The sequence below is a fragment of the Entelurus aequoreus genome, linkage group LG03, assembly GCF_033978785.1.
Source record: "Entelurus aequoreus isolate RoL-2023_Sb linkage group LG03, RoL_Eaeq_v1.1, whole genome shotgun sequence".
NCBI classification, from domain to species: Eukaryota; Metazoa; Chordata; class Actinopteri; order Syngnathiformes; family Syngnathidae; genus Entelurus; species Entelurus aequoreus.
In genome coordinates, this window is record NC_084733.1 from 57,130,118 (window position 1) to 57,153,573 (window position 23,456).

The 23,456-nt window shown below is 41.3% G+C and overlaps 1 protein-coding gene across 1 annotated transcript; it reads right to left on the reverse strand.

Moving 5' to 3' along the window:
* Positions 1-264: 264 nt before the first annotated feature.
* On the reverse strand, positions 265-17,716 carry LOC133646663 (glutathione-specific gamma-glutamylcyclotransferase 1-like). The gene is made up of 3 exons (XM_062042271.1): positions 17,362-17,716; positions 17,260-17,295; positions 265-874 (listed from the first exon to the last, which is right to left on the reverse strand). The coding sequence occupies exons 1-3, from the start codon at positions 17,533-17,535 to the stop codon at positions 470-472; spliced, it is 615 nt and encodes a 204-aa protein (XP_061898255.1). The 5' UTR covers positions 17,536-17,716; the 3' UTR covers positions 265-469.
* Positions 17,717-23,456: the final 5,740 nt, after the last annotated feature.

Genomic DNA, 23,456 nt, shown 5'->3' on the forward strand with positions numbered 1-23,456 from the left:
AGTGTACTGCATTATTTTTCTTGCAACTTGCCCATTATTTTGAATCCTACCACTGCTAAGGTATAATGTACTGTATATAGGAGGTCCACAATGACACATGCACAGAGGCTCCCTTCAAGTTGTGGTTGCTTGTACAGTAGTCAGCAATTCCTAGAATGTTACAGCTGTACATTCCTGAGCCAAGTGATGTGTGAGCAATGAACGTGAGGTCAACAAGAACCTAGGAAAGTCCATGCAGGAGTCACTGAACTTCAAGGCAATTTTATTAGATTACAATTCATCCATTTATTTAGTTTTTAAAAAAGTTCATCACATGCTTCTGTATGCGTGATAAAAAAAATATGTAAGACAACATTAAAAACAAGAATCTAATGTCACAACGAAATGGTCATAATTCAGGCAACAATCTGCTACATGTCTCACATTACTATCAAGTGACAGTAATGTGATGTAAGGTGCTTAATATATTTTAGACAGTCTTCGAAAGGAGGGAGTTTTGTACTGCACAGATGTGGTAAACGTTCAGAACGGCGGCCTCGATGGAGAAGAGATGCTCGTCCTCCGCCTCTGGGCAGGACAGCCTCATGAAATCAGCCAGTCGAAACAGATACTCCATGTTGTGGCCTGTCTTGCCCCTGCAGACCACAATTGTGTCGGCAATCTCCTGGTGCGAAGCCGGGCCCAGGTATGTGGGGCTGTTGGCGGTGGCGATGTAAACAATGGCAGGAACGGGGTCCTTACCCTTCTCCTGAGGGATGAACTCCACCGTTTTTGTTATGTAACCTCCTTGCACCACTTCTCTCATGTTGAGGTACTGAAAGGCCTCTTTTATCTCAGCATCTGTCACTTCGTAGGCCACTCCCCACGTGCAAGCCTGCAGGGGACGGAAAATCATTAACTGAAAATATCAGTGGCACACGTTGTGTAAGAGTCCAGCAACGATATTAAAAACAAATAAAGCGACGATAATGTCCGGATTGCGGTGATGGCTTCACGGCAGTGCACCAGCTGAATAATAATTATTTGAGGATGTATGCACTGTTTAACTTATTTTATTTGGCATCAAAAATTATGTTTTTTAACACTAATAGCTAGACCCTTGTATAATACAGTGTTTGCTCATTAATCAGTTAATAGTCTAAGGAAATGTTTTGTTTCAAAATTATAGGAATGTGTTGCCAGAATCCGACTTAAAAATGTGTATTTTGAAAATATAACAACGCTTATGTTGAGATAAAATTTAAAGTGCGGTTCTAAATCATATTGTGAAAATCTCTTATTTAGGGAGTTTTTATTTAATCCACAAAACAACATATGTAAATACTGAAAACATGATTTTTATTGCACACAAACAAATGGTGTCCAGTTTTAGTTGTCTACTGCAGTGGTTCTCAAACTTTTTTCAGTGATGTACCCCTGTGAACATTTTTTTAATTCAAGTACCCCCTAATCAGAGCAAAGCATTTTTGGTTGAAAAAAAGAGATAAAGAAGTAAAATACAGCACTATGTCATCAGTTTCTGATTTATTAAATTGTATAACAGTGCAAAATATTGCTCATTTATTGTGGTCTTTCTTGAACTATTTGGAAAAAAAGATATAAAAATAACTAAAAACTTTAAAAAAAATAAACAAGTGATTCAATTATAAATAAAGATTTCTACACATAGAAGTAATCATCAACTTAAAGTGCCTTCTTTGGGGATTGTAATAGAGATCCATCTGGATTCATGAACTTAATTCAAAACATTTATTCACAAAAAAAGAAATCTTTAACATCAATATTTATGGAACATGTCCACAAAATATCTAGCTGTCAACACTGAATATTGCATTGTTGCATTTCTTTTCACAGTTCTTTTTGACAGACATTTAAAAAAAATCTCACGTACCCCTTGGCATACCTTCAAGTACCCCCAGGGGTACGCGTACCCCCATTTGAGAACCACTGGTCTACTGAATATACTGTACTGTAGCTGCTTTATATGGACACGGACATTGGCCAAAACATTTGGCACACATGCACAATCCAATTAATGCAAGCCAATGCAAAATCTGTATGAAAAACTCTACCTTTTTAAACAATTTCCATTGACACAATTTAAAAATATGTTTATTATCCTGTATTGTTGTTGTAGTTTGCAGTGAATTGACCAACGCTTCCATTGATTTTGCGCAGTGATTCTCAAACTGTAGTACATGTACCACAAGTGCAGGGGCGGATTAAGAAATTTTGGCCCCCTGGGCCTGACATGGTCTTGGCCCCTCAACCCCCCGCGCGTGTGGGCGCACACACACGCACGCACTATGCAAGAAATACTGTATACTGTGAACAGACATGCACACTGTACTGTACAGAAGAGTGCACATACTGCACACACACTATTAGGTATACCACACAGACACTGACAAGCACAGGTTTCACACAGACACAGGGGGAGGGGATAAATGGCCTAAAAATAAACATTTTTGAAAATGATTACGCCCACTTCAGTGATGGTGCATTGGGTCATTTGAGAGATATTATGTATTGGAAGTTGGTAGCTATCATGAAATAAACCCCCCAACCCACCCAAAAAACTAAATCGGACATGATTTTTGCCCCCTTTTCCTCCCTTCTATCATTAAAAATAAAATAATATCTTAGGAAAACACATTGGCATAACGGCAGCTGTGCAGCAAATTGAGGCTCAAAGTCTGTATCTATTTGTGGTTAAGCTTGAGGAGAAGGAGAAAGGTAAAATGATAACATGCATCGGAGAGCACCACAAAGAAAGGTGTAGGCCAGTTCATGGTACAAGGGCTGCATGCAGGTCAAGATAGCCCATTTCCAAGAATGCTATAGTGGCTGGACAGGCACTGGACATGTCCTGAACTCAGTGTCAGACGTGGCTGCCGAATACTTGGATGAAGTGAAGCAGCTGACAGATCTCATGCTGCCCCATCTGAAGACTGTCCTGGCCAGGCAGAGGATGGATGAGGAGACCTTCCCAATGGACCCTGTCAGTGAACAGGCTAGTAACATTAATGGCACCCCTGTGCACAACATTGGGATGGAGAGACAATGTGGCAAGGTGGACTACAAACTGAAGAAGTTGGGCACACTGAACGCAGTCAATAGGTCAATAATTTTACAGAAGAGCCAGGAGCTTCAGAGGTTTCAAGGCAGCAGCACAAGCAAAAAGGGAGGTTGAACTCAACTGGAGTAAATTCATGAAGGCAAAATTCGAGAGTAGGGCAGATGAGAAACAAGAGATGGCTCAAAGAAAGGAGAGTAAGAGACTAGACATGCTGGACACACTGAAATCTTTTGATGGCCCCTTCACGATAGTGGGGAAGTTGAAAAGTTCCTTGTGGATGAAAGTCTGCACAAGAATGCAAAGCTGCAGAGAATGAAGCTTGAGGTTCAGTTTGCCAGAGAAAGCACCAAGCTTCTGCCTAAAGTCAATCCTATCTTCACAATCCAGGTGACACTTCCCAGAAATGGCAAAAGTGCAATTCTCCAAGTCATAATGGATACTTAGAATTTTATGGTGGTGGTAAGTATTCATGAAAACAGGTAGCCTAACATTAGTGAATGGGTGAATTCTGGAAATAACCTAAAAATCTTACACAGTGCACCTTTAAGCAAGGGGTTTCTTTCGTGCTTTCAATTTTGCAAAATCATCCACCACATCATTGAAGTCCAACTCTCTTGTCAGCTCACTCTCAATTGCCATTAGAGATAACGCATTTAATCTTTTCTGAGTCATTCTTGTGCGCAGCTCATTTTTTACTCTTGACAAAAGAGAGAATGAGCGTTCTCCCTCACAGTTACTGACCGGTAGAGTGAGAAAAATCTGTAGCGCAATGTATGTATTAGGAAACGTAGGCTGTAGTCCAAAATGTATTATTGTTTTGAGCAGTCCTGAAGGGGTCCTCTCCTCATCAGTGTTGTTGAGCTGTATAAAAGATTTGAACTGTATAAGCTCCTGTCCAAGACTTTCATTGAGGTCAGATGGGTATGATTCAGTGAGAATCTTGGCCTTGTGAAGGACTGAAGCATTGGACTCTGTATCCAAAGAGAAAAGGACACTGAACAAATTGTTCAGATGTTTGTAGGCCTCCAGACGGTGATTAAGGCTTGAACTCAGTTGATCAATAGAGGCAATAAATGTCTCTATTTGAAACAGTTGCCTTCCCTCAAGCACAACATCTGGGGATGCTGATTCATCAGCAAACTTTTTACGTTTCCTCGTCCGTTCAGCCCTGTAAGATGGGGTGCCACCCAACATGTTTAAGGCTTTCTGCTCAAAATGATCAAATAGATCTCTTTGGGAGAGAACAAAGGTGCGCAGAGATTCCAGCAATCTAACTGCTGTACCAAGGTCCATGTCTGCTTTTTGAAGTTGCAGACTTGTGGCCTGAAATCTGGACAGAACAGTGTCCCAAAAGCCTGCCATGAAGGCCATCTCAAGTGAATCCAGCTTCCGCACTAGACTGTCAGCTTCAGTTCGTGTGTCTCGTTTCTCTGTGTCATCAGTGGAAATAACCTGTAGTGCTGCTTTTATTTTACTGTAGTTCTGCCACAGTGCTTTGGTAGATTCTGCACGGCAACTCCAACGCGTGTTGGATAAAGCTTTAAGTGTGAGATCTATGTTGGAATTGCCAAATACCCTGTCCCATCGGTGTGTGGATGCAGTTGTGAAGTTGTAAATAGACTGAATCAAGTCAAAATACTTAGAGACTTCATTTCCACATCTGTCAATGCTGTTGACTCCCACCAAATTCAAAGAGTGAGCTGCACATGGAATATAGTGTATTAATGGGTTGCTTTTCTTTAAGTGAGCCTGCAACCCATTATACCTCCCTGACATGTTGCTGGCATTATCATAAGCCTGCCCCCTGCAATTTGACAGCTCTAACCCTAGATTTTCCAACACAGACATGACACAGTTAGCCAAACTTTCACCTGTATGGCTAGTAATGGGCTCAAAACCCACAAAGCGTTCAACAACACTGCCCTCTTTGCTAACAAAACGGAATATGAATGTCAATTGGTCCACATGAGATAAATCTGGGGTTGAATCCACAATGATAGAGTAGTATTTGCTTGCTTGCAGTTCATCTGCTATAGCCTGTTTGGTTTTTGCACCCATCAATTCAATGAATTCCTCACAAATGGTGGAGGACAGATATGAGGTATTACCTCGACCCATCTGCCCAAACTTTCTGATGTGATCCTTTAGAAAGGGATCAAATTCAGCCAGGACCTCCAGAATACCAAGGTAGTTCCCATTGAGAGGAGACCCTAACGATTCATTTTTACCCCTAAATGCAAGGCCCCTTTCTGCAAGGAATTTAATGACTGCAACAACTCTTTGTAACACCTGCCTCCAATAGCTGCTCTCTGCCTGAAACTGTTTGAACAGGTCTGCATCAACTGTGGCACCTTTGGCGCGGTTCAAGACTGCTTGCATGCAGGTTATGTGCTCAGCACTTCGCTCATGTTCACCAAATCTTTCTGAGTGTTTCCAATCACAATAGCCTGTCACAAAAGAATGCGTTTTTGGGGAAAACAGTTTGCATGCAAAGCAGTAAACATTACCAGTAGAGGGAGAGTACATCAGCCACTCTCTTTGTACTCGTTGTCCATTGGGCAAGTGTGAAGTAAAATGTTCATTGTTTAGGCATCGGGTTTTGCCTCCTAGCCCACTGTTCCTCACAGAAGCTGGATAATGGCTGTGACGGTTGTGAAATGATTTTGCACCTCTTTGAATAAGAACTTCCTTCATTGACTCAGTGAGGGTCTCAGCCCATTTAGCGGGATCACTAGGTAGAGTTGTCACTGTAGATGGTGTTGAAGAAAGATTCAGCTCATTTTCTATGCTGTCCAGAGGTGCAGTGACCTCACATTCATCCGAGCAACTGGCTACTGCTGAATTGGTTGAATCATAAGCATCAGAAGCATTTGGTTCAGTGTCTACACTTGTAGTGGTCTCAGGATCTTGGGAGCTACATGCTAGCTCAGGTGCATTGCTAACCTTAGCTGAATTTGCAGTAGCATTTATAGAATTGCTTTCAGCAGATGTCTTTGTACTGAAGAAGCTGGAGATATTTGGAACACTCTCAAGTAAAACTGATTCCTTTTTTTTCTTTTCTTGCTGAATTTTTTTTCTAGCTCCTCCACTTAAACGTTTATGATCCATATTTCCCTTCTTTCTTTGCACATTGGCTCTTTGCCTATCACAACAGATAAACCAACTATGTGTGTGTGTGTGTGTGTGTGTGTGTGTGTGTGTGTGTGAGTTTGTTTGTGTGTTTATGATCGGTGCTGCTTCCTTCAAGTGTGTGAGGTGATTTAGAAAACTAGCAACCCAGCATCAACACTCCAAAGCAGAGAATAACAGCTTACTAGCATAGACAATTGAGAGCAGAGAATCAACTGATTCGTCTGATAGACAGCAGGAGAGCAGAGTGGTCAGTGATGATCGAATCAAGAAAATGTCTAAATGGCAAGGGAACAGACTGATTTGTACTGAGGAGAAAGAGAGAGAGAGCCAATTACAGTGAAATATATTCCAAAAGAGCCAAGTGACTAGCTGAAGGCAGGGACAAATGCCTTGGAGTGACCAACAAGAGTGCAAAGTACCAAATGGCAAAATGTGGAAAGACCAACAGGCAGATCTGCTTTTACCTCTTATCTTCACAACCAAAAAGTTGCTAAATGATGTTTTCAGTCGCTAGCCAGGTATGGCCAAAAGACGCGAAATCTAGCGGCAAAGTCGGTCAATCACACTGACAGTGAAACAAATATTTTGAAAAGATAATAATTGTACACCTTTGTGCACTTTAGTCTTCTATCTAAATATTTTCACAAAGGACACCAAGGCAGCTTGCTAGCTATGATGGGAGCAACAATGTCTGATAGACAGCAGGAGAGCAGAGTGGTCAGTGATGATCCAATCAAGAAAATGTCTAAATGGCAAGGGAACAGACTGATTTGTACTGAGGAGAAAGAGAGAGCCAAGTACAGTTAAATATATTCCAGAGCCAAGTGACTAACTGAAGGCAAAGACAACAGCCAGATACCTTAGCAGAGACCAACAAGAATTCAAAGTACCTAATAGCAAGATGGCGAGACCAACACAATAAATTGTATTAGGATTTAATTTATTAACGTTAATCTTAACAGCCAAAAAGTTGCTGAATAATGTTTGTAGTCGCTAGCCAGGTATGCCCAAAACAAGAGTCGCTAAACCTAGCAGCAAAGTTGCTTAATTGCAACACACTCTAGGATTCAGGGGAATTAAGGATAATAAAGATATTAATTGTACAACTTTTTGTACTTTTTTTCTAGTTTTTTGAGTCGCCAGCCATGTATGGCCAAAAGTCGCTAATTGAATGCCAACGTTGCTTAATCGCCAACACACTGGGACTCACTGAAGGACTGACTGAATAAAAAAGATAATTAAGATAATTGTGTACTTTTCTCTTCTGATATTTTCTCTAAGGACCCCAAGCTATCTGCAAGCAGCAATAATGTCTGACAGACAGGAGAGCAGAGTGGTCAGTGATGAATGGCAAGGGAACAGGCTGATTTGTACTGAGGAGAAAGAGAGAGAGAGAGAGCCAATTACAGTGAAATATATTCCAAAAGAGCCAAGTGACTAGCTGAAGGCAGGGACAAATGCCTTGGAGTGACCAAGAAGAGTGCAAAGTACCAAATGGCAAAATGTGGGAAGACCAACAGGAAGATCTGCTTTTACCACTTATCTTCACAACCAAAAAGTCGCTAAATGATGTTTTTAGTCGCTAGCCAGGTATGGCCAAAAGACGCGAAATCTAGCGGCAAAGTCGGTCAATCACACAGTGAAACAAATAATTTTAAAAAGATAGTAATCGTACAATGTCTTGTACTTTTGTCTTCTTTCTTAATATTTCTCAAAGGACACCAAAATGTCGCTATCTGCAGGAAACTTGCTAGCTATGATGGCAGCAACAATGTACCTTAGAGTGACTGACCAACAAGAGCTCAAAGTACCTAATGGCAAAATGTGGAGAGACAGACACAATAAATTGCATTAAGATGAAGAGAACTGTTGCTATTATTAATCTTAACATCAACCAGAAAGTCGCTAAATGTCACCAGCCAGGTATGGCCAAAAGTCGCTTAATTGGCCACACACAGTAACAGAGAAACTAACAAAAAAAAGATCATAAAGATAATAGTTGTACAACTGTGTGTACTTTTGTCTTCTTTCTAAATATTTTCCCAAAGGACACCAAAATGTTGCTATCTGCAGGCGGGAGCGTGCCTATGTTCCCCGGGTCCTATGTTCCCCGGGTCCTATGTTCCCCGGTTGTTCCTGGGTCTTTGTATGCGACCGGGGAACTTAGGACCCTTTTTCTAAAAAAGGGTCCTATGTTCCCTGCATTGTATCTGGCGAAATTGCGAAATTGTGCCCTGACCAAAACCATCCCTAAACCTAACCTGTCACAGGGCGTTGTGGAGCACTTTTTTTTGGCGAAATTGTGCCCTGACCAAAACTATCCCTAAACCTAACCTGTCACAGGGCGTTGTGGAGCACTTTTTTGGCGAAATTGTGCCCTGACCAAAACCATCCCTAAACCTAACCTGTCACAGGGCGTGCGGCAGCAGATAGAGCAACTCAAACGCGAACTTCCTTCCTTCGACAACTTAAACGCGTCTCTGTCATGCGTGTCTGCGTGCGTCTTACTTAGTCGCGCATTGGAAGCAGCGGGGAACATAGAACCCTTTTCTGGAAAAAGTGTTGTACGTTCCCCGCAGCGGGGAACATAGAACCCTTTTTTTTAAAAAGGGTCCTTAGTTCCCCGGTAGAGGGGAACATAGGACCCGGGTAACATAGGGACGGGGAACATAGGGATGACCCGCTGCAGGCAGCTTGCTAGCTATGATGGCAGCAACGATGTCTGCCAGACAGGAGAGAGTGGTCAGTGACGATCGAATCGAGAAAATGACAAAATGGGTCAAAGACCAAAAAGTTATTAACTGACAGCAGTGACAAATGTCAGACTGTAAACTTTCTCGAAAGAAAAGGACAAAATGGGAAGATGCTGATAATAACAGCAAAATGGAAAATATAAGAATTTCCAAGTAATGCTCAACTCAAGTGTGTGTGTGTGTGTGTGTGTGCGCGCGTTAAACTTCTTGTTGAATGATTTCAAATTATCTCTGAGTCTGAACTGAGGGAAAGGAAACCAAATTTTGAGCAGTCTCTCACGAGTTCAAAATACCAAATGAGGAGATTCTAAAAGAACAGACCGGTTTATGAAAGACTTGATGGGGGAGGGGCACAGCTAAGAATACTTGAGTGAGATTCTGTGATCCAAATTCGAGATAGAGCTTTTTGATAATGATAATTTGTCAGAGTAAGGTTGTGTAATCAAAATTTGAGAATGAGCTTTGTCAATCAATCAAGAATATTTGCATTAAGTTCTGTGATCAAAATTCAGAAACAACCTTTAATAATTGATAAAGAATATGTGAGTGAGGTTGTGTGATCCATCCAATTTGAGAATTAGCTTTGATAATAATGATTGAGAGCCTCTGGCCCTCTGTGGATCATGGCCGCGGGGCCAATTTTGCCTGGCCCCTTGGGGCCTCTGTGGGTCGTGGCCGCGGGGCCAAGTTGGCCTGGCCCCTTGGGGCCTCTGACCCTCTATGGATCGGGGCCAAGTTGGCCTGACCCCTCGGGGCCTCTGGCCCTCTATGGATCATGGCCGCGGGGCCAAGTTGGCCTGAACCCTTAGGACCTCAGGCCCTCTGTGGGTCGCGGCCGCGGGGCCAAGTTGACCTGGCCCCTTGGGGCCTCTTACCCTCTATGGATCGTGGCCGCGGGGCCAAGTTGACCTGGCCCCTTGGGGCCTCTGGCCTTCTGTGGCTCGCGGCCGCGGGGCCAAGTTGGCCTGGCCCTTTGGGGCCTCTGGCCTTCTGTGGGTCGTGGCCGCGGGGCCAAGTTGGCCTGGCCCCTTGGGGCCTCTGACCGTCTATGGATCGTGGCCGCGGGGCCAAGTTGACCTGGCCCCCTGGGGCCTCTGACCCTCTATGGATCGTGGCCGCGGGGCCAAGTTGACCTGGCCCCTTGGGGCCTCTTACCCTCTATGGATCATGGCCGCGGGGCCAAGTTGGCCTGGCCCCTTGGGGCTTAAGATTATTATTTTTGCAAAAGTAGTTTTGCTTGGGTCGCGGCCGCGGGGCCAAGTTGGCCTGGCCCCTTGGGGCCTCTGGCCCCCTGGGCCTGGGCCCGGTAGGCCCGGTCATTAATCCACCTATGCACAAGTGTTACGCGGGCTCCATTTAGCCAAAGAAGTCTGCAAATATGGACTGTATATGGAGTATCATTGTTAATGATGTTTATGCATTGTTGTAATGTTACAATGGCCAAATATATTAAATATACTTGTTAAATGAAACCTCTGCCTTGTTTTTTAATGAATACTTAGGCCTACTACGCCACTGTGTTTTAATGTTGGTCATTATGGTGGCGCATGGCTATGGCTATGCTGCGGCTCGCTAATGCTCTTGGGAGTGTAGAGCGATTTGGCAAAAAACACCCGTCATTTCTGTCAATTTCATGGCTGGCTCAAAGCGTGAACACTCTGTGATCACATACGACCGACAGACAATTCTGGATGTGGATGGATCGGGTCGTTATAGACTGAAAGATGCATGTACGGTGGACCTCCTCGCTAGCATGGGAATACTTCGCGGGCTAAATCGAGCGGCCTTTGTAGCAGCGGAGTCAAGTGCTAGCGGTGACCGCCAATGGAGACGACGTAAGCGGTGCGAGCGGAAGCAGAAGCGGGGATGCCGAGCGGGGCTAACAACAAAGAGAAAAGCTAACCAAAGAAGCGTGGAGTCTCCGGGTAAGAAGCCATTTAAACTAGAACTAGCCGGCGTCAGGCTGGATAATCCCTGCACACATAGCAATTCTCTTAGAATAAAACACAACTCACATAATGTTTTTTCTTTTTTGACCATGTCAGAGGCAGACATACATTGTACTGAGGTAGCTAACTATGATGCGTTCAGTTTATCGCAACATCAAGCAAACAATCTGAATATCCCCGTCGTATCAATTCCTAGATATGGTCGAAACTATTTAAAGTGCAATACGCATAATAAACGCAACATTATTAATATTGCTACTTTGGATAATTTCAACAAACAATCCTCAAAACAGCCCACTACCTATAATATGGGCTTTTTAAACATAAGATCATTATCTTCCAAAACGTTATTAGTTAATGAAGTCATTAGAGACAACAAACTTGACGTCGTTGGTCTCGCCAAGACCTGGCTCAAACCAGACGATTTTTTTGCGCTAAATGAGGCATCTCCTCCTAACTATACCAATACACATGTTGCCCGACCTCTTAAAAGGGGAGGGGGTGTCGCACTAATATACAATGACAACTATAATCTTACACCTAACCTAAATAATAAATATAACTCGTTTGAGGTGCTCACTTTGAGGTTTGTCACACCGCTGCCTCTCCACCTGGCTGTTATCTACCGCCCCCCTGGGCCCTATTCGGACTTCATCAGTGAATTCTCAGAGTTTGTTGCTGATCTAGTGACGCACACCGACAATATAATCATAATGGGGGACTTTAATATCCATATGAATACCCCATCGGACCCTCCATGCGTGGCGCTCCAGACTATAATTGATAGCTGTGGTCTTACACAAATAATAAATGAACCCACGCATCGCAACGGTAATACGATAGATCTGGTGCTTGTCAGGGGTGTCACCACCTCTAAAGTTACGATACTCCCGTACACTAAAGTAATGTCCGATCATTACCTTATAAAATTCGAAGTTCTGACTCATTGTCAACAAACTAATAATAATAATAATAACTACTATAGCAGCCGCAACATTAATGCTGCCACAACGTCGACTCTTACTGACCTACTGCCTTCGGTAATGGCACCATTCCCAAATTATGTGGGCTCTATTGATAACCTCACTAACAACTTTAATGACGCCCTGCGCGACACCATTGATAGTGTAGCACCGCTAAAGCTAAAAAGGGCCCCTAAAAGGCGTACCCCATGGTTTACAGAAGAAACTAAAGCCCAGAAATTATCATGTAGAAAGCTGGAACACAAATGGCGTGCGACTAAACTTGAGGTTTTCCATCAAGCATGGTGTGATAGTTTAATAACTTATAAACGCATGCTTACCTCAGCTAAAGCTAAATATTACTCAAATCTCATCCACCTCAACAAAAATGATCCTAATTTTCTGTTTAGTACAGTAGCATCGCTAACCCAACAAGGGACTCCTCCCAGTAGCTCCACCCACACAGCAGATGACTTTATGAATTTCTTCAATAAGAAAATTGAAGTCATTAGAAAAGAGATTAAAGACAATGCATCTCAGCTACAACTGGGTTCTATTAACACAGATACGACTGTATATACGACGGACACTGCCCTCCAAAATAGTTTCTCCCTCTTTGATGAAATAACATTGGAGGAATTGTCAAAATGTGTAAATGGGACAAAACAAACAACATGTTTACTTGACCCAATTCCTGGGAAACTTATCAAGGAGCTTTTTGTATTATTAGGTCCATCAGTGTTAAATATTATAAACTTATCACTTTCCTCTGGCACTGTTCCCCTAGCATTCAAAAAAGCGGTTATTCATCCTCTACTCAAAAGACCTAACCTCGATCCTGATCTCCTGGTAAACTACCGGCCACCTTCCGTTTATCTCGAAAATCCTCGAAAAAATTGTAGCACAGCAGCTAAATGAACACTTAGCGTCTAACAATCTCTGTGAACCTGTGAAATGACTAATGATCTATTGCTAACGATGGATTCTGATGCTTCATCTATGTTGCTGCTTCTTGATCTTAGCGCCGCTTTCGATACTGTTGATCATAATATTTTATTAGAGCGTATCAAAATGCGTATTGGGATGACAGACTTAGCCTTGTCTTGGTTTAACTCTTATCTTACTGACAGGATGCAGTGTGTCTCCCATAACAATGTGACCTCGGACTATGTTAAGGTAACGTGCGGAGTTCCCCATGGTTCGGTTCTTGGCCCTGCACTCTTTAGTATTTACATGCTGCCGCTAGGTGACATCATACGCAAATACGGTGTTAGCTTTCACTGTTATGCTGATGACACCCAAATCTACATGCCCCTAAAGCTGACCAACACGCCGGATTGTAGTCAGCTGGAGGCGTGTCTTAATGAAATTAAACAATGGATGTCCGCTAACTTTTTGCAACTCAACGCTAAGAAAACGGAAATGCTGATTATCGGTCCTGCTCAACACCGACATCTATTTAATAATACCACCTTAACATTTGACAACCAAACAATTAAACAAGGCGACTCGGTAAAGAATCTGGGTATTATCTTCGACCCAACTCTCTCGTTTGAGTCACACATTAAGAGTGTTACTAAAACGGCCTTCTTTCATCTCCGTAATATCGCTAAAATTCGTTCCATTTTGTCCACAAGCGATGCTGAGATCATTATCCATGCGTTCGTTACATCTCGTCTCAATTACTGTAACGTTTTGTTTTCGGGCCTCCCTATGTCTAGCATTAAAAGATTACAGATGGTACAAAATGCGGCTGCTAGACTTTTGACAAAAACAAGAAAGTTTGATCATATTACGCCTATACAGGCTCACTTGCACTGGCTTCCTGTGCACCTAAGATGCGACTTTAAGGTTTTACTACTTACGTACAAAATACTACACATTCAAGCTCCTGCCTATCTTGACGATTGTATTGTACCATATGTCCCGGCAAGAAATCTGCGTTCAAAGAACTCCGGCTTATTAGTGATTCCCAGAGCCCAAAAAAAGTCTGCGGGCTATAGAGCGTTTTCTATTCGGGCTCCAATACTATGGAATGCCCTCCCGGTAAAAGTTAGAGATGCTACCTCAGTAGAAGCATTTAAGTTTCATCTTAAAACTCATTTGTATACTCTAGCCTTTAAATAGACTCCCTTTTTAGACCAGTTGATCTGCCGTTTCTTTTCTTTTCTTTTCTACTCTGCTCCCAACCCGGGGTGGACCGCTAGCCTGTCCATCAGATGGGGACATCTCTACGATGCTGACCCGTCTCCACTCGGGATGGTTCCTGCTGGCCCCACCATGGACTGGACTTTCGCTGATGTGTTGGACTTTCACAATATTATGTCAGACCCACTCGACATCCATTGCTTTCGGTCTCCCCTAGAGGGGGGGGGGGGGGGGGGGTTACCCACATATGCGGTCCTCTCCAAGGTTTCTCATAGTCATTCACATTGACGTCCCACTGGGGTGAGTTTTCCTTGCCCGTATGTGGGCTCTGTACCGAGGATGTCGTTGTGGCTTGTACAGCCCTTTGAGACACTTGTGATTTAGGGCTATATAAATAAACATTGATTGATTGATTGATACTTGGAGAGCCAAGTGTTTTCTGGGGTGGTACTTGGTAAAAAAAAAAATGTTGAGAACCACTGGGTGAGCTTATTTAGCCACAAAATATCATATTAAACAAAGTTCTATCAATGTGACCACAATAAAAATAAACATGTTTTTGAATTAACATTTTAAAAAAGAGGCACATTTTTGGGGTGTTATGCGCTTGTGTTGGATCCCATTAAATTTTTGGTTGTGGTTTTAGTTTATTTCGAACATGCATACAATTACACTGAACAAAAATATAAATACAACACTTTTGTTTTTGCTCCCATTTTTATGAGTTGAACTCAGAGATCTAAAACGTTAACTATATACACATAAGACACATTCCTCTCAAATATTGTTCACAAATATGTCAACATCTGTGTTAGTGAGCATCTCTTCTTTGCCAAGATAATCCATCCCACCTCACAGGTGTGGCATATTAAGATGCTGATTAAACAGCATGATTATTGCACAGGTGTGCCTTAGGCTGCCCACAATAAAAGGCCACACTGAAATGTGCAGTTTTATCACACAGCACAATGCCACACATGTCGCAACTTTTGAGGGAGCGTGCAGTTGGCATGCTGACTACCATAAGCCGTCTCCAAAGGCCTTTCAGAGAATTTGGCAGTACATCCAACCGGCCTCAAAACCGCAGACCGTGTGTAACCACATCAGCCCAGGACCTCCACATCCAGCAGGTGGACTTCCATGACCGTCTGAGACCCGCCACCCGGACAAATAAAAAAAAAACTACACATTTCAGAATGGCCTTTTATTGTGGGCAGCCTAAGGCACACCTGTGGGATAGTAAAAGTTGTATATCTTTGTGGGTTCAACTCTTGAAAAAATGGGAGCAGAAACAAAAGTGTTGCGTTCATATTTTGATCAGTATACATTATGATACATCACATACTGCACCTAGATATAAATGCTGTGGCCATATACAATATACAAAACTTTTGTTTCTCTCATGTATTTGTTGCATATAGCCAACCCACGATCTATTTTGCCATCTTGTTTTGTACCGTGGCACAGTGTTTGTCCAACACTGTCAAGTGAAAGACTGTTATTTAAAAAGAAACAAACTACTTTCCACACAGCCAAAAAAAACAGGTCTGCTTTCGACTCAAATATTTAAACTGTGATATGAAATTCAGAAAAAAATATTGTCCATATTACGAAAACAGTCCATATGTTGTCAGCCACATGTTTTTGTATTGCTTTTATCATGTGTGCATGTGCGTGGTAGAGGGAAAATAGGGTTTAGTGGAGGCTGACTGTTTCAACCATACTTGCCAACCCTCCCGAATTTTCCGGGAGACTCCTGAATTTCAGTGCCTCTCCCGAAAATCTCCCGGGACAACCATTGTCTCGAATTTCTCGAATTCTTTCCAACCAGACTTAAGGCACAGACCTGGAGGGGGCTGTAGACGGGATCTTTGATCCAAGACACAATTTACATTTAACTAAAATGTTCTTTTCTTTGTGCTCGACAAAAGAAAAGAAGTGAGAATATGTCATACTTGCCAACTCTCCCGAATTTCAGTGCCTCTCCCCGGGACAACCATTCTCCTGAATTTCACCCGATTTCCAGCCGGACTTAAGTCATGCCCCCTCCAGGTCCGTGCGGACCTGAGTCCGGACAGCCTGTCGTCACGTCCGCTTGGCCAACCAAAAAGTAACCACAGAACAGTAGTGTTCTGTGGTTACTTTTTGGTTGGCCAACGGTTTACGTTGTATTGCGCACCCTGACAGCAAGTGTGGGAGTCGGTTCTGAAGTATGAAGTAAAGAGACGTAACTTTGTCACCTCGCCTTGTTATTGACTCCAACCCAGAATATTACACTGCCCATACCTATGCTCCTTCAAAGGCTGTGCTACTGGCTGCAAAGCATTGCACTTTCAAATATAACAATGAGTAGAGAGGAGTGTTATGTGTGTATACGTGTAAATAAATGAACACTGAAATTCAAGTATTTATTTTATTTATATGTATATATATATATATATATATGTATAATAAAATACATGTATATATATAGCTATAATTCACTGGAAGTCAAGTATTTCTTTTATATATATATATATATATATATATATATATATATATATATATATATATATATATATATATATATATATATATATATATATATATATATATATATATATATATATATATATATATATAGGAAATACTTGAATTTCAGTTAATTCTACCTATAAATATACTCCTCCCCCCTTAACCCCGCCCCCCGGCAATGCCCCCCCCCCCCCCCCCCCCCAATAAAAAAATCTCCCGAATTTGGAGGTCTCAAGGTTGGTAAGTATGGTTTCAACCTGGGGTAATGTAGGGCACAGGTTTTTAAATGTTTCAAATGACTTTGTGCTGCATTTTATATGAACAAAAAGTGCTTTACAAACAACGTTTGAGTGATTGATTGAAAATGGGATTTATCCTGTGTGTCCCCCCCTTTTCTTTTTTTTCACGCAACACGTTTTTTCTAAAGTTGTATTGTTTTTTTGAAGTTATACAATTAACTATGCTACACTGTTACTTTTACTGTTAACTGTATACTGTTTACTCTATATTTGACCATTTTGCACCACACTTTGAAAAAACACTGCTCCACTTTATAGACAAATACAAATGTCTTGGATCAAATGTAGGTTTCCTTCACGTTGCCACTTGGTTGTAAACCGCAGGATGATGGCGATGGTGTCTCAGTAAAGTAATTGTGGCATGCTATTTGTAAAGCAGTGTACAGTTCTAGCTACACATCTCATATCTGTATGATGACTTACCTTCTGGTCCTCTACGAGCGTCACCACTCTTCCTGGCTGTGGAGATTTAGGACACAATGTTAACTCAGTACTTACAGTACAGTCATGAAAAGTGCTTCTTACATTCTCCTTGTCTCCTCGATAAAAGTCATCTCCTTGCCAAAATCGTCGTTTGTAGCCTTCAACGTAGCCTATTTGTCTCTTCTGGTAGACAAAATCAGGTTTCCACACTAAGGAGCCATAACCAAATATCCACTGACTACTTTTCCCTTGCAAGATCTCCTGCTGTGGTTTCATTGCTGCTAGTAGCTGCTTCTCACAACTAAAAGTTGTTTTTCTTCCCAGGCAAAGTCCCCTAAAAGGGATCGCTTCTCCTTATAGCTGCATACTGCTGCAGGAAGGATGCACTAGAAGCGCCTTTAAGTGCTCCAGGATTTGTTTTTTTTAACCAGCGCTCCTTTGGTTTGTGCAAACACGTGTAGTTGTTGTTCAAGTGACGTCACAGCCACGCTCTCCTGTCCAATAGGTACGCGGAGGAGGCGGGCCTAGGACACAGATTTCATCCATCTGGAAAACTGGTGATGGTGGATTCCATTCCAATTAAGTCAAAACAAAACTACTGTGGCACTACTCAAAACGAAACTAGTGTAATACCAGTCAGAACAAAACCATCCACAAGTGAAAGGAAAATATTTTGGGGCTTATACTATTGGTATTAATATTTGTCTTGTGACTGTGTGTCATATGATTATGTGTGGGTTTCTTTCTTATGGTTATCTTGTGATACAAGTGGTAGCTCATCTTGCATCCACAATTAAGTAATCAGGCTGGTGGTCACCTTTCACAGTAATAAATAATAATAAATAAACCAGTGGCCTTGTGGTTAGAGTGGTGGTAGGTCATATCAAAGACTAAAAATGGGAGCCATTGCCTCCCTGCTTGGCACTCAGCATCAAGGGTTGGAATTGGGGGTTAAATCACTAAAATGATTCCCGGGTGCAGCCACCACTACCGCTCACTGCTCCCCTCACCTCCCTGGGAGTGAACAAGGGGAGGGGTCAAATGCAGAGGTTAATTTCACCACATCTAATGTGTGTGTGACAATCATTGGTACTTTAACTTTAACTTTAAATACATTTGCTGTTGTAGCACAGGTTGCTCAAGCTCATTAAGTGTCTGTGGTTAGCTCAGGTGATTGATTGATTGAAACTTTTATTAGTAGATTGCACAATACAGTACATATTCCGTACAATTGACCACTAAATGGTAACACCCGAATATGTTTTTTAACTTGTTTAAGTCGGGGTCCACGTTAATCAATTCATTTATGACCGACCCCCTGGAGTCCATTGAAAATGTCCTCTACCTGTCTTTTCAAACCTTTCACATTTCATGAGCTGAGGTTTTGATTGGAAAACAAAGTTTTGGAAGTTTATGTAAAAGCTAGTGCCCCCTCAAGTGGTGTGAAGAGACATTGCTTAGTGGATCACAGACTGCTTGATGCTTAGTATTGGGCCTCATTTGTTGAGAATCAAGCATTCAAAGCCAGTCAGATTATTCTGTGTCCCTCACTGCCCCAAAATCCCATTATATATGTGGTGTCCAAAATACTGCCTGGGGCCATATTCGGCCGATGGATTTTTTTTTTTTTATTGGCCCTCGACATGTTTTGAAAATGAAGAGAATTGATCAATAACGAGGTATATTAGATATAACAATAACAACTATTTGCTTTGTGTCACCTAACAATGTTATTTTCAAACAGCTCAATGCATATGCCGTAATTTCCGGTCTATGAGCAGCAACTTTTCCCTCACAGTTTAAACCCAGTCTTTATAAAACGCTGCAGCTAATTTATGAATTTTTCACTGGTCACAAACTTCAAATACCCCAATTGGTTTAGTCTCGTCATATATCAGAGCAGTCATGGGCAACACTACATCAACACAAGGTGGAAAAACAAATTGGCCTTACATGCTTATGTAATGGACCCGAGTGGTGGAAATGTATTTAGCAACATTTTTATTCGATTTTAAATTTCCACTACTCGGGTCCATTACATTTCTGGCGTTACCAGCAGGATGACGCCGTAGAAGTGGGTGGAGCCAGGACGCGGAACCCCTTAGCCTGTTGATTGCCCTTGTTCTCTTTTAAATGGGTGAAGTGCTAATGCTCCACAGGTGCGTCTAACTTCAGGTGTGATTGGGCACTTTGGTTGTCAGGGGCAACGTCTTAAAAGGCCAGCTAAGTCCACAAGGTGTAAAAACATGCAATTAAAAAGACAATCAAATTCTAAAATGTAAAGACATGCAATTAAAAATACAATCAAATTCTAAAGTGTAAAAACATGCAATTAAAAATACAATCAAATTCTAAAATGTAAAAACATGCAATTAAAATCCACAGCAATAAAATACTTAGACATGCATGGCAATAAAACATAAAAAATAAAATCCCCTACTTGTGTCCCATCACACTTATTTGTCTTTCATTGTGTCCATCCATCCATCCATCTATTTTCTACCGCTTATTCCCTTTTGTAGCTACAATCCGCAAAGTATGTGAAAACACAGTTTAAACATCACAAAATGCCACAAATTCAGTCAGCCATTTAGAATATTGCGCTCTGAATCCTTTCAGGTATTTTCAGAGATTGACAGCACAGTAGTAACGCTTCTGCATTCCGACCATGTTATTAGATCAGTCATACTTGAAATACGCAAACAATTGGAAAGAGACATGCTGTTTATCATTCACAATCCTTATGTAAGATAAAATCATAAATAAATACCTAACAATTGAGTCAACATATCGAGGGTCCTCTGTTGCGCTCATTATACTCTCTCTAAAACAGGGGTGCCCACACTTTTTCAGCAGGCGAGCTACTTTTTAAATGACCAAGTCGAGGTGATCTACCTCATATATGTATAATTTGTATTTATTTAACTGTTTTTGTTCACATGGTAAAGGTGTACAAAATACATGCATGTTTAACATATAGATTCCTTTCTTTCATGCAGACAAGAATATAAATTGGTGTATTACCTGATTCTGATGACTTGCATTGATTGGAATCAGACAAGATTCACAGTAGTATTGACAACTTCCACATTTTCGATTTTACATTGTGGAGGAGAAAATGGTTTGTTTTGGCATCTTATTTGTCCAGCTTCCATACTCCTTTTTATACACTTTACAAGAAATACATTGGCGTAAAACTCCGTAGCTTGCTACCTTGTGTGTGCTAGCTTTCGGAGACTCTTATTTTTTTAGAGCAGCACTTTTATTGTGAAGACAAGAACTGTGCAGTCGATCTTTAGAGTTTTGACGAGAGGTACGGTTGAAAAAAAAAGTGTTTCTTGCCTTCCTGACGGTCTTTTTTTCCTTCACACTGAGCTGGCAGCAGCCAGCGGCATCTCACGAGACCCTCGGGTGCCTTGAATGTCAATCAAGTGACGAAAGTGACGTCAGAGTGAAGATTTATGATCGCTCATTTTTAGGTCTAGTTTTTCAATGCCTGGCTGGAGGTCGACTGACACACCCTCTGCGATCGACCGGTAGCTTGCGATCGACGTAATGGGCACCCCTGCTCTAAAACATCCAGAAACCGCCAACAATAAATATTTTAGCAGCGCATTGATAGCAGTGAGCTATGCTAGCTTACGCTGTTATTGTTGACAAACTGAGGCGACGGCTGCTTTTGCTTCGTCTCAAACTTGCTAAAAGTAAATTCTAGATTATAATTCATGCATCTCTCACCTGGTAGTGGACCGACAGGCTGGTCGACTTTCACGTCCCCGAGATGGCGAAATAGACCCCAAAAGACGCTCTTCGCAAGAACTTTTTTTTTCAACCCTTCGTGAGGACTGCGATTGAACCTTCATCTAAACAGAATTATGTGAGCGTCCTGTCGGTTAGCATCACAGAGCGGGTGGAATATTACAGAAAGTGTTTGTTTTATTCTGTTTTGTAATTTTTAGTTTGTATGTTTAGCACCGAGCAATGCTGTGGATGCTATAGTGTCACAAAGAAAACTGCATCCATTACTCGGCTTCTAAAACGTATTGCTCATCCTCTTTGTGTTCGGGCTCAAAAATATAGGGCCCTGTATCATAATTTTTCCAAATGTAATCATTATTGGCTCTCACAAAGTCTGCTTAATTAGCATATTTGTTGATGGGGAAGGGCTCTGTTGTTCCTAGCGCGACGCCACGCGATCACGACTGGCTTCCTCATTATCTCTCAAAATGGCTCGGTAATCTCCACGAGATTGATACTATTTTGATCCTAACTATTTATCCGCAAACTTTGGATGTCTTTTGGTGTCATAAATCAAATATATATGATAATAGCTTCAATACTGAGGCAACGTGTTATATGATGGGCAAACTTTAATGCTCCCTCAAATCCTCTTTTTTATGGGAACAATCTTCTGAAGTTTACGGAGTGCGACAGATTCCACAGTGCTTGTAATTATCTATAACATAGTATATGGATTAAATTCTAGACTCTGCCAGCTCATTCCAGTGACCACTACTTCTCATAGATATAACAATTAGAAATAAACCTTTATTAAGAGGGAACAATTGTCATCTGAAGTGTACAAGCTTTAGTATAGCCTGTAGAGGCCCGATGATCTGGAATTAGATAAAATATTCACATTCTTTAAACATTTTTGAAAGCGTTTTAAGCTAAATTTATTGCAACGTTATGCTTAGTAGATTTAGCACACCCCTTTCTGTTGAGGAATTCACATTAGTCGCATAATTTTGGTCTCGACCTCTGTATGTATGATGAGATTATCGCATATCTTCAAGATGCAACCTTTTAATCAAATTTGAATAATAGGATTTTGAGACTGATTTGGTGGATTTAAAGATTTGTTTTTTATTTATAAATGAAATTGTAAATGAGTATTTGGTGGGTAGATTTTGAAATGTATTGTATTGTATTGTATTTTGTATATTATATGATGATGTAGCTGTGTGCTTCTAGGGATGACCTTTTGGCAGAACGGACTCTGATATTAACCAAAGAAACAATAATGAAATACAAAACTATGTTTGTCTGTAAATAAATAAATAAATACAACTTGTTTTTCCACTCTACTGGTACTTTAACACTAATTAGCTCCACGGACCCCATTTGAAAAGATACGCCAGGGACCCCCATAATAGAAGATTTACAGGTTTTATAACTCGAGCAGTGATTATCATCCCCCATTTTGATTTCAAGAACCCTCAGTTTGACATGCCTTAAGCTACATACCCCAATATAATGGCTTTTTAATTTTTTTTTTATCATATCACATGTATAATATCAATGTTAATGTAACTGAGAGTGTACAAATTGACCCAAATGGAGCCATTTAGGGTACATTACTATTAACTATCTGTCATTTAGCACTTTGGCTACCCCTGTGGTAAATTTTAAATGTGCTTTATAAATAAAGTTGATTTGATTTGATTTGATTTGATTTAGCTGGGGACACCCTACAACTCCCTCTGTATGTATTTATTTCAGTTTGCCTTTTCTTTGGCCCACCCCTATAATGTTATTCATTTTCTCTGCCTACAGTAAATTAAAAAAAAGCAGCTTTCTAGATCTTGACAAAAAAATACAATTACCTGTGCTGTTTGGAAACAGGTGATAATGGTTATTTGCAGTAAAACTTTTCATGAACTCAACTCACCTTAATGTCGAGAGCAGTTTGGATATTGGTTTACCGAGTGAACAACTAAAAACTAAGGTTTTGGGCGTTGTTTTCTCTAAACGCATGAATGTGTCAAAATATGGCCAATGATACACATTATTGTGGGTTTACTTGACGGTGTCTTCTTCACTAAAGGAAACATCTGCACAGAGAATCCCTCTGCCATTTTCAAGTATGTTTCCTTTTTTTATGAGTCATCAGCTTGAAGGTTCCCTCGCTCTCTGACACTCCCATCGTCATGTAGCAAGTGCTTGTGTCTGTTACAATTATCGATGACACCCTATCTTGCCTCTGATGGCCAGTCTATAATGTTTCACCCTAAATTCAGCCAATCGTAACAGAGCATTTGGAAACCAACCAATCAGCATGGATTTTTTTCATACGTACACATGGATTATCTTCGTATTTTTTGTCCCTCCCTGGATATGCAATCTATTTTCCTTCGTTGTAGCTTGCAGCTTTGATGTAATCTACCTCGTTACATGGGTCTAAAATAGCTAAACTG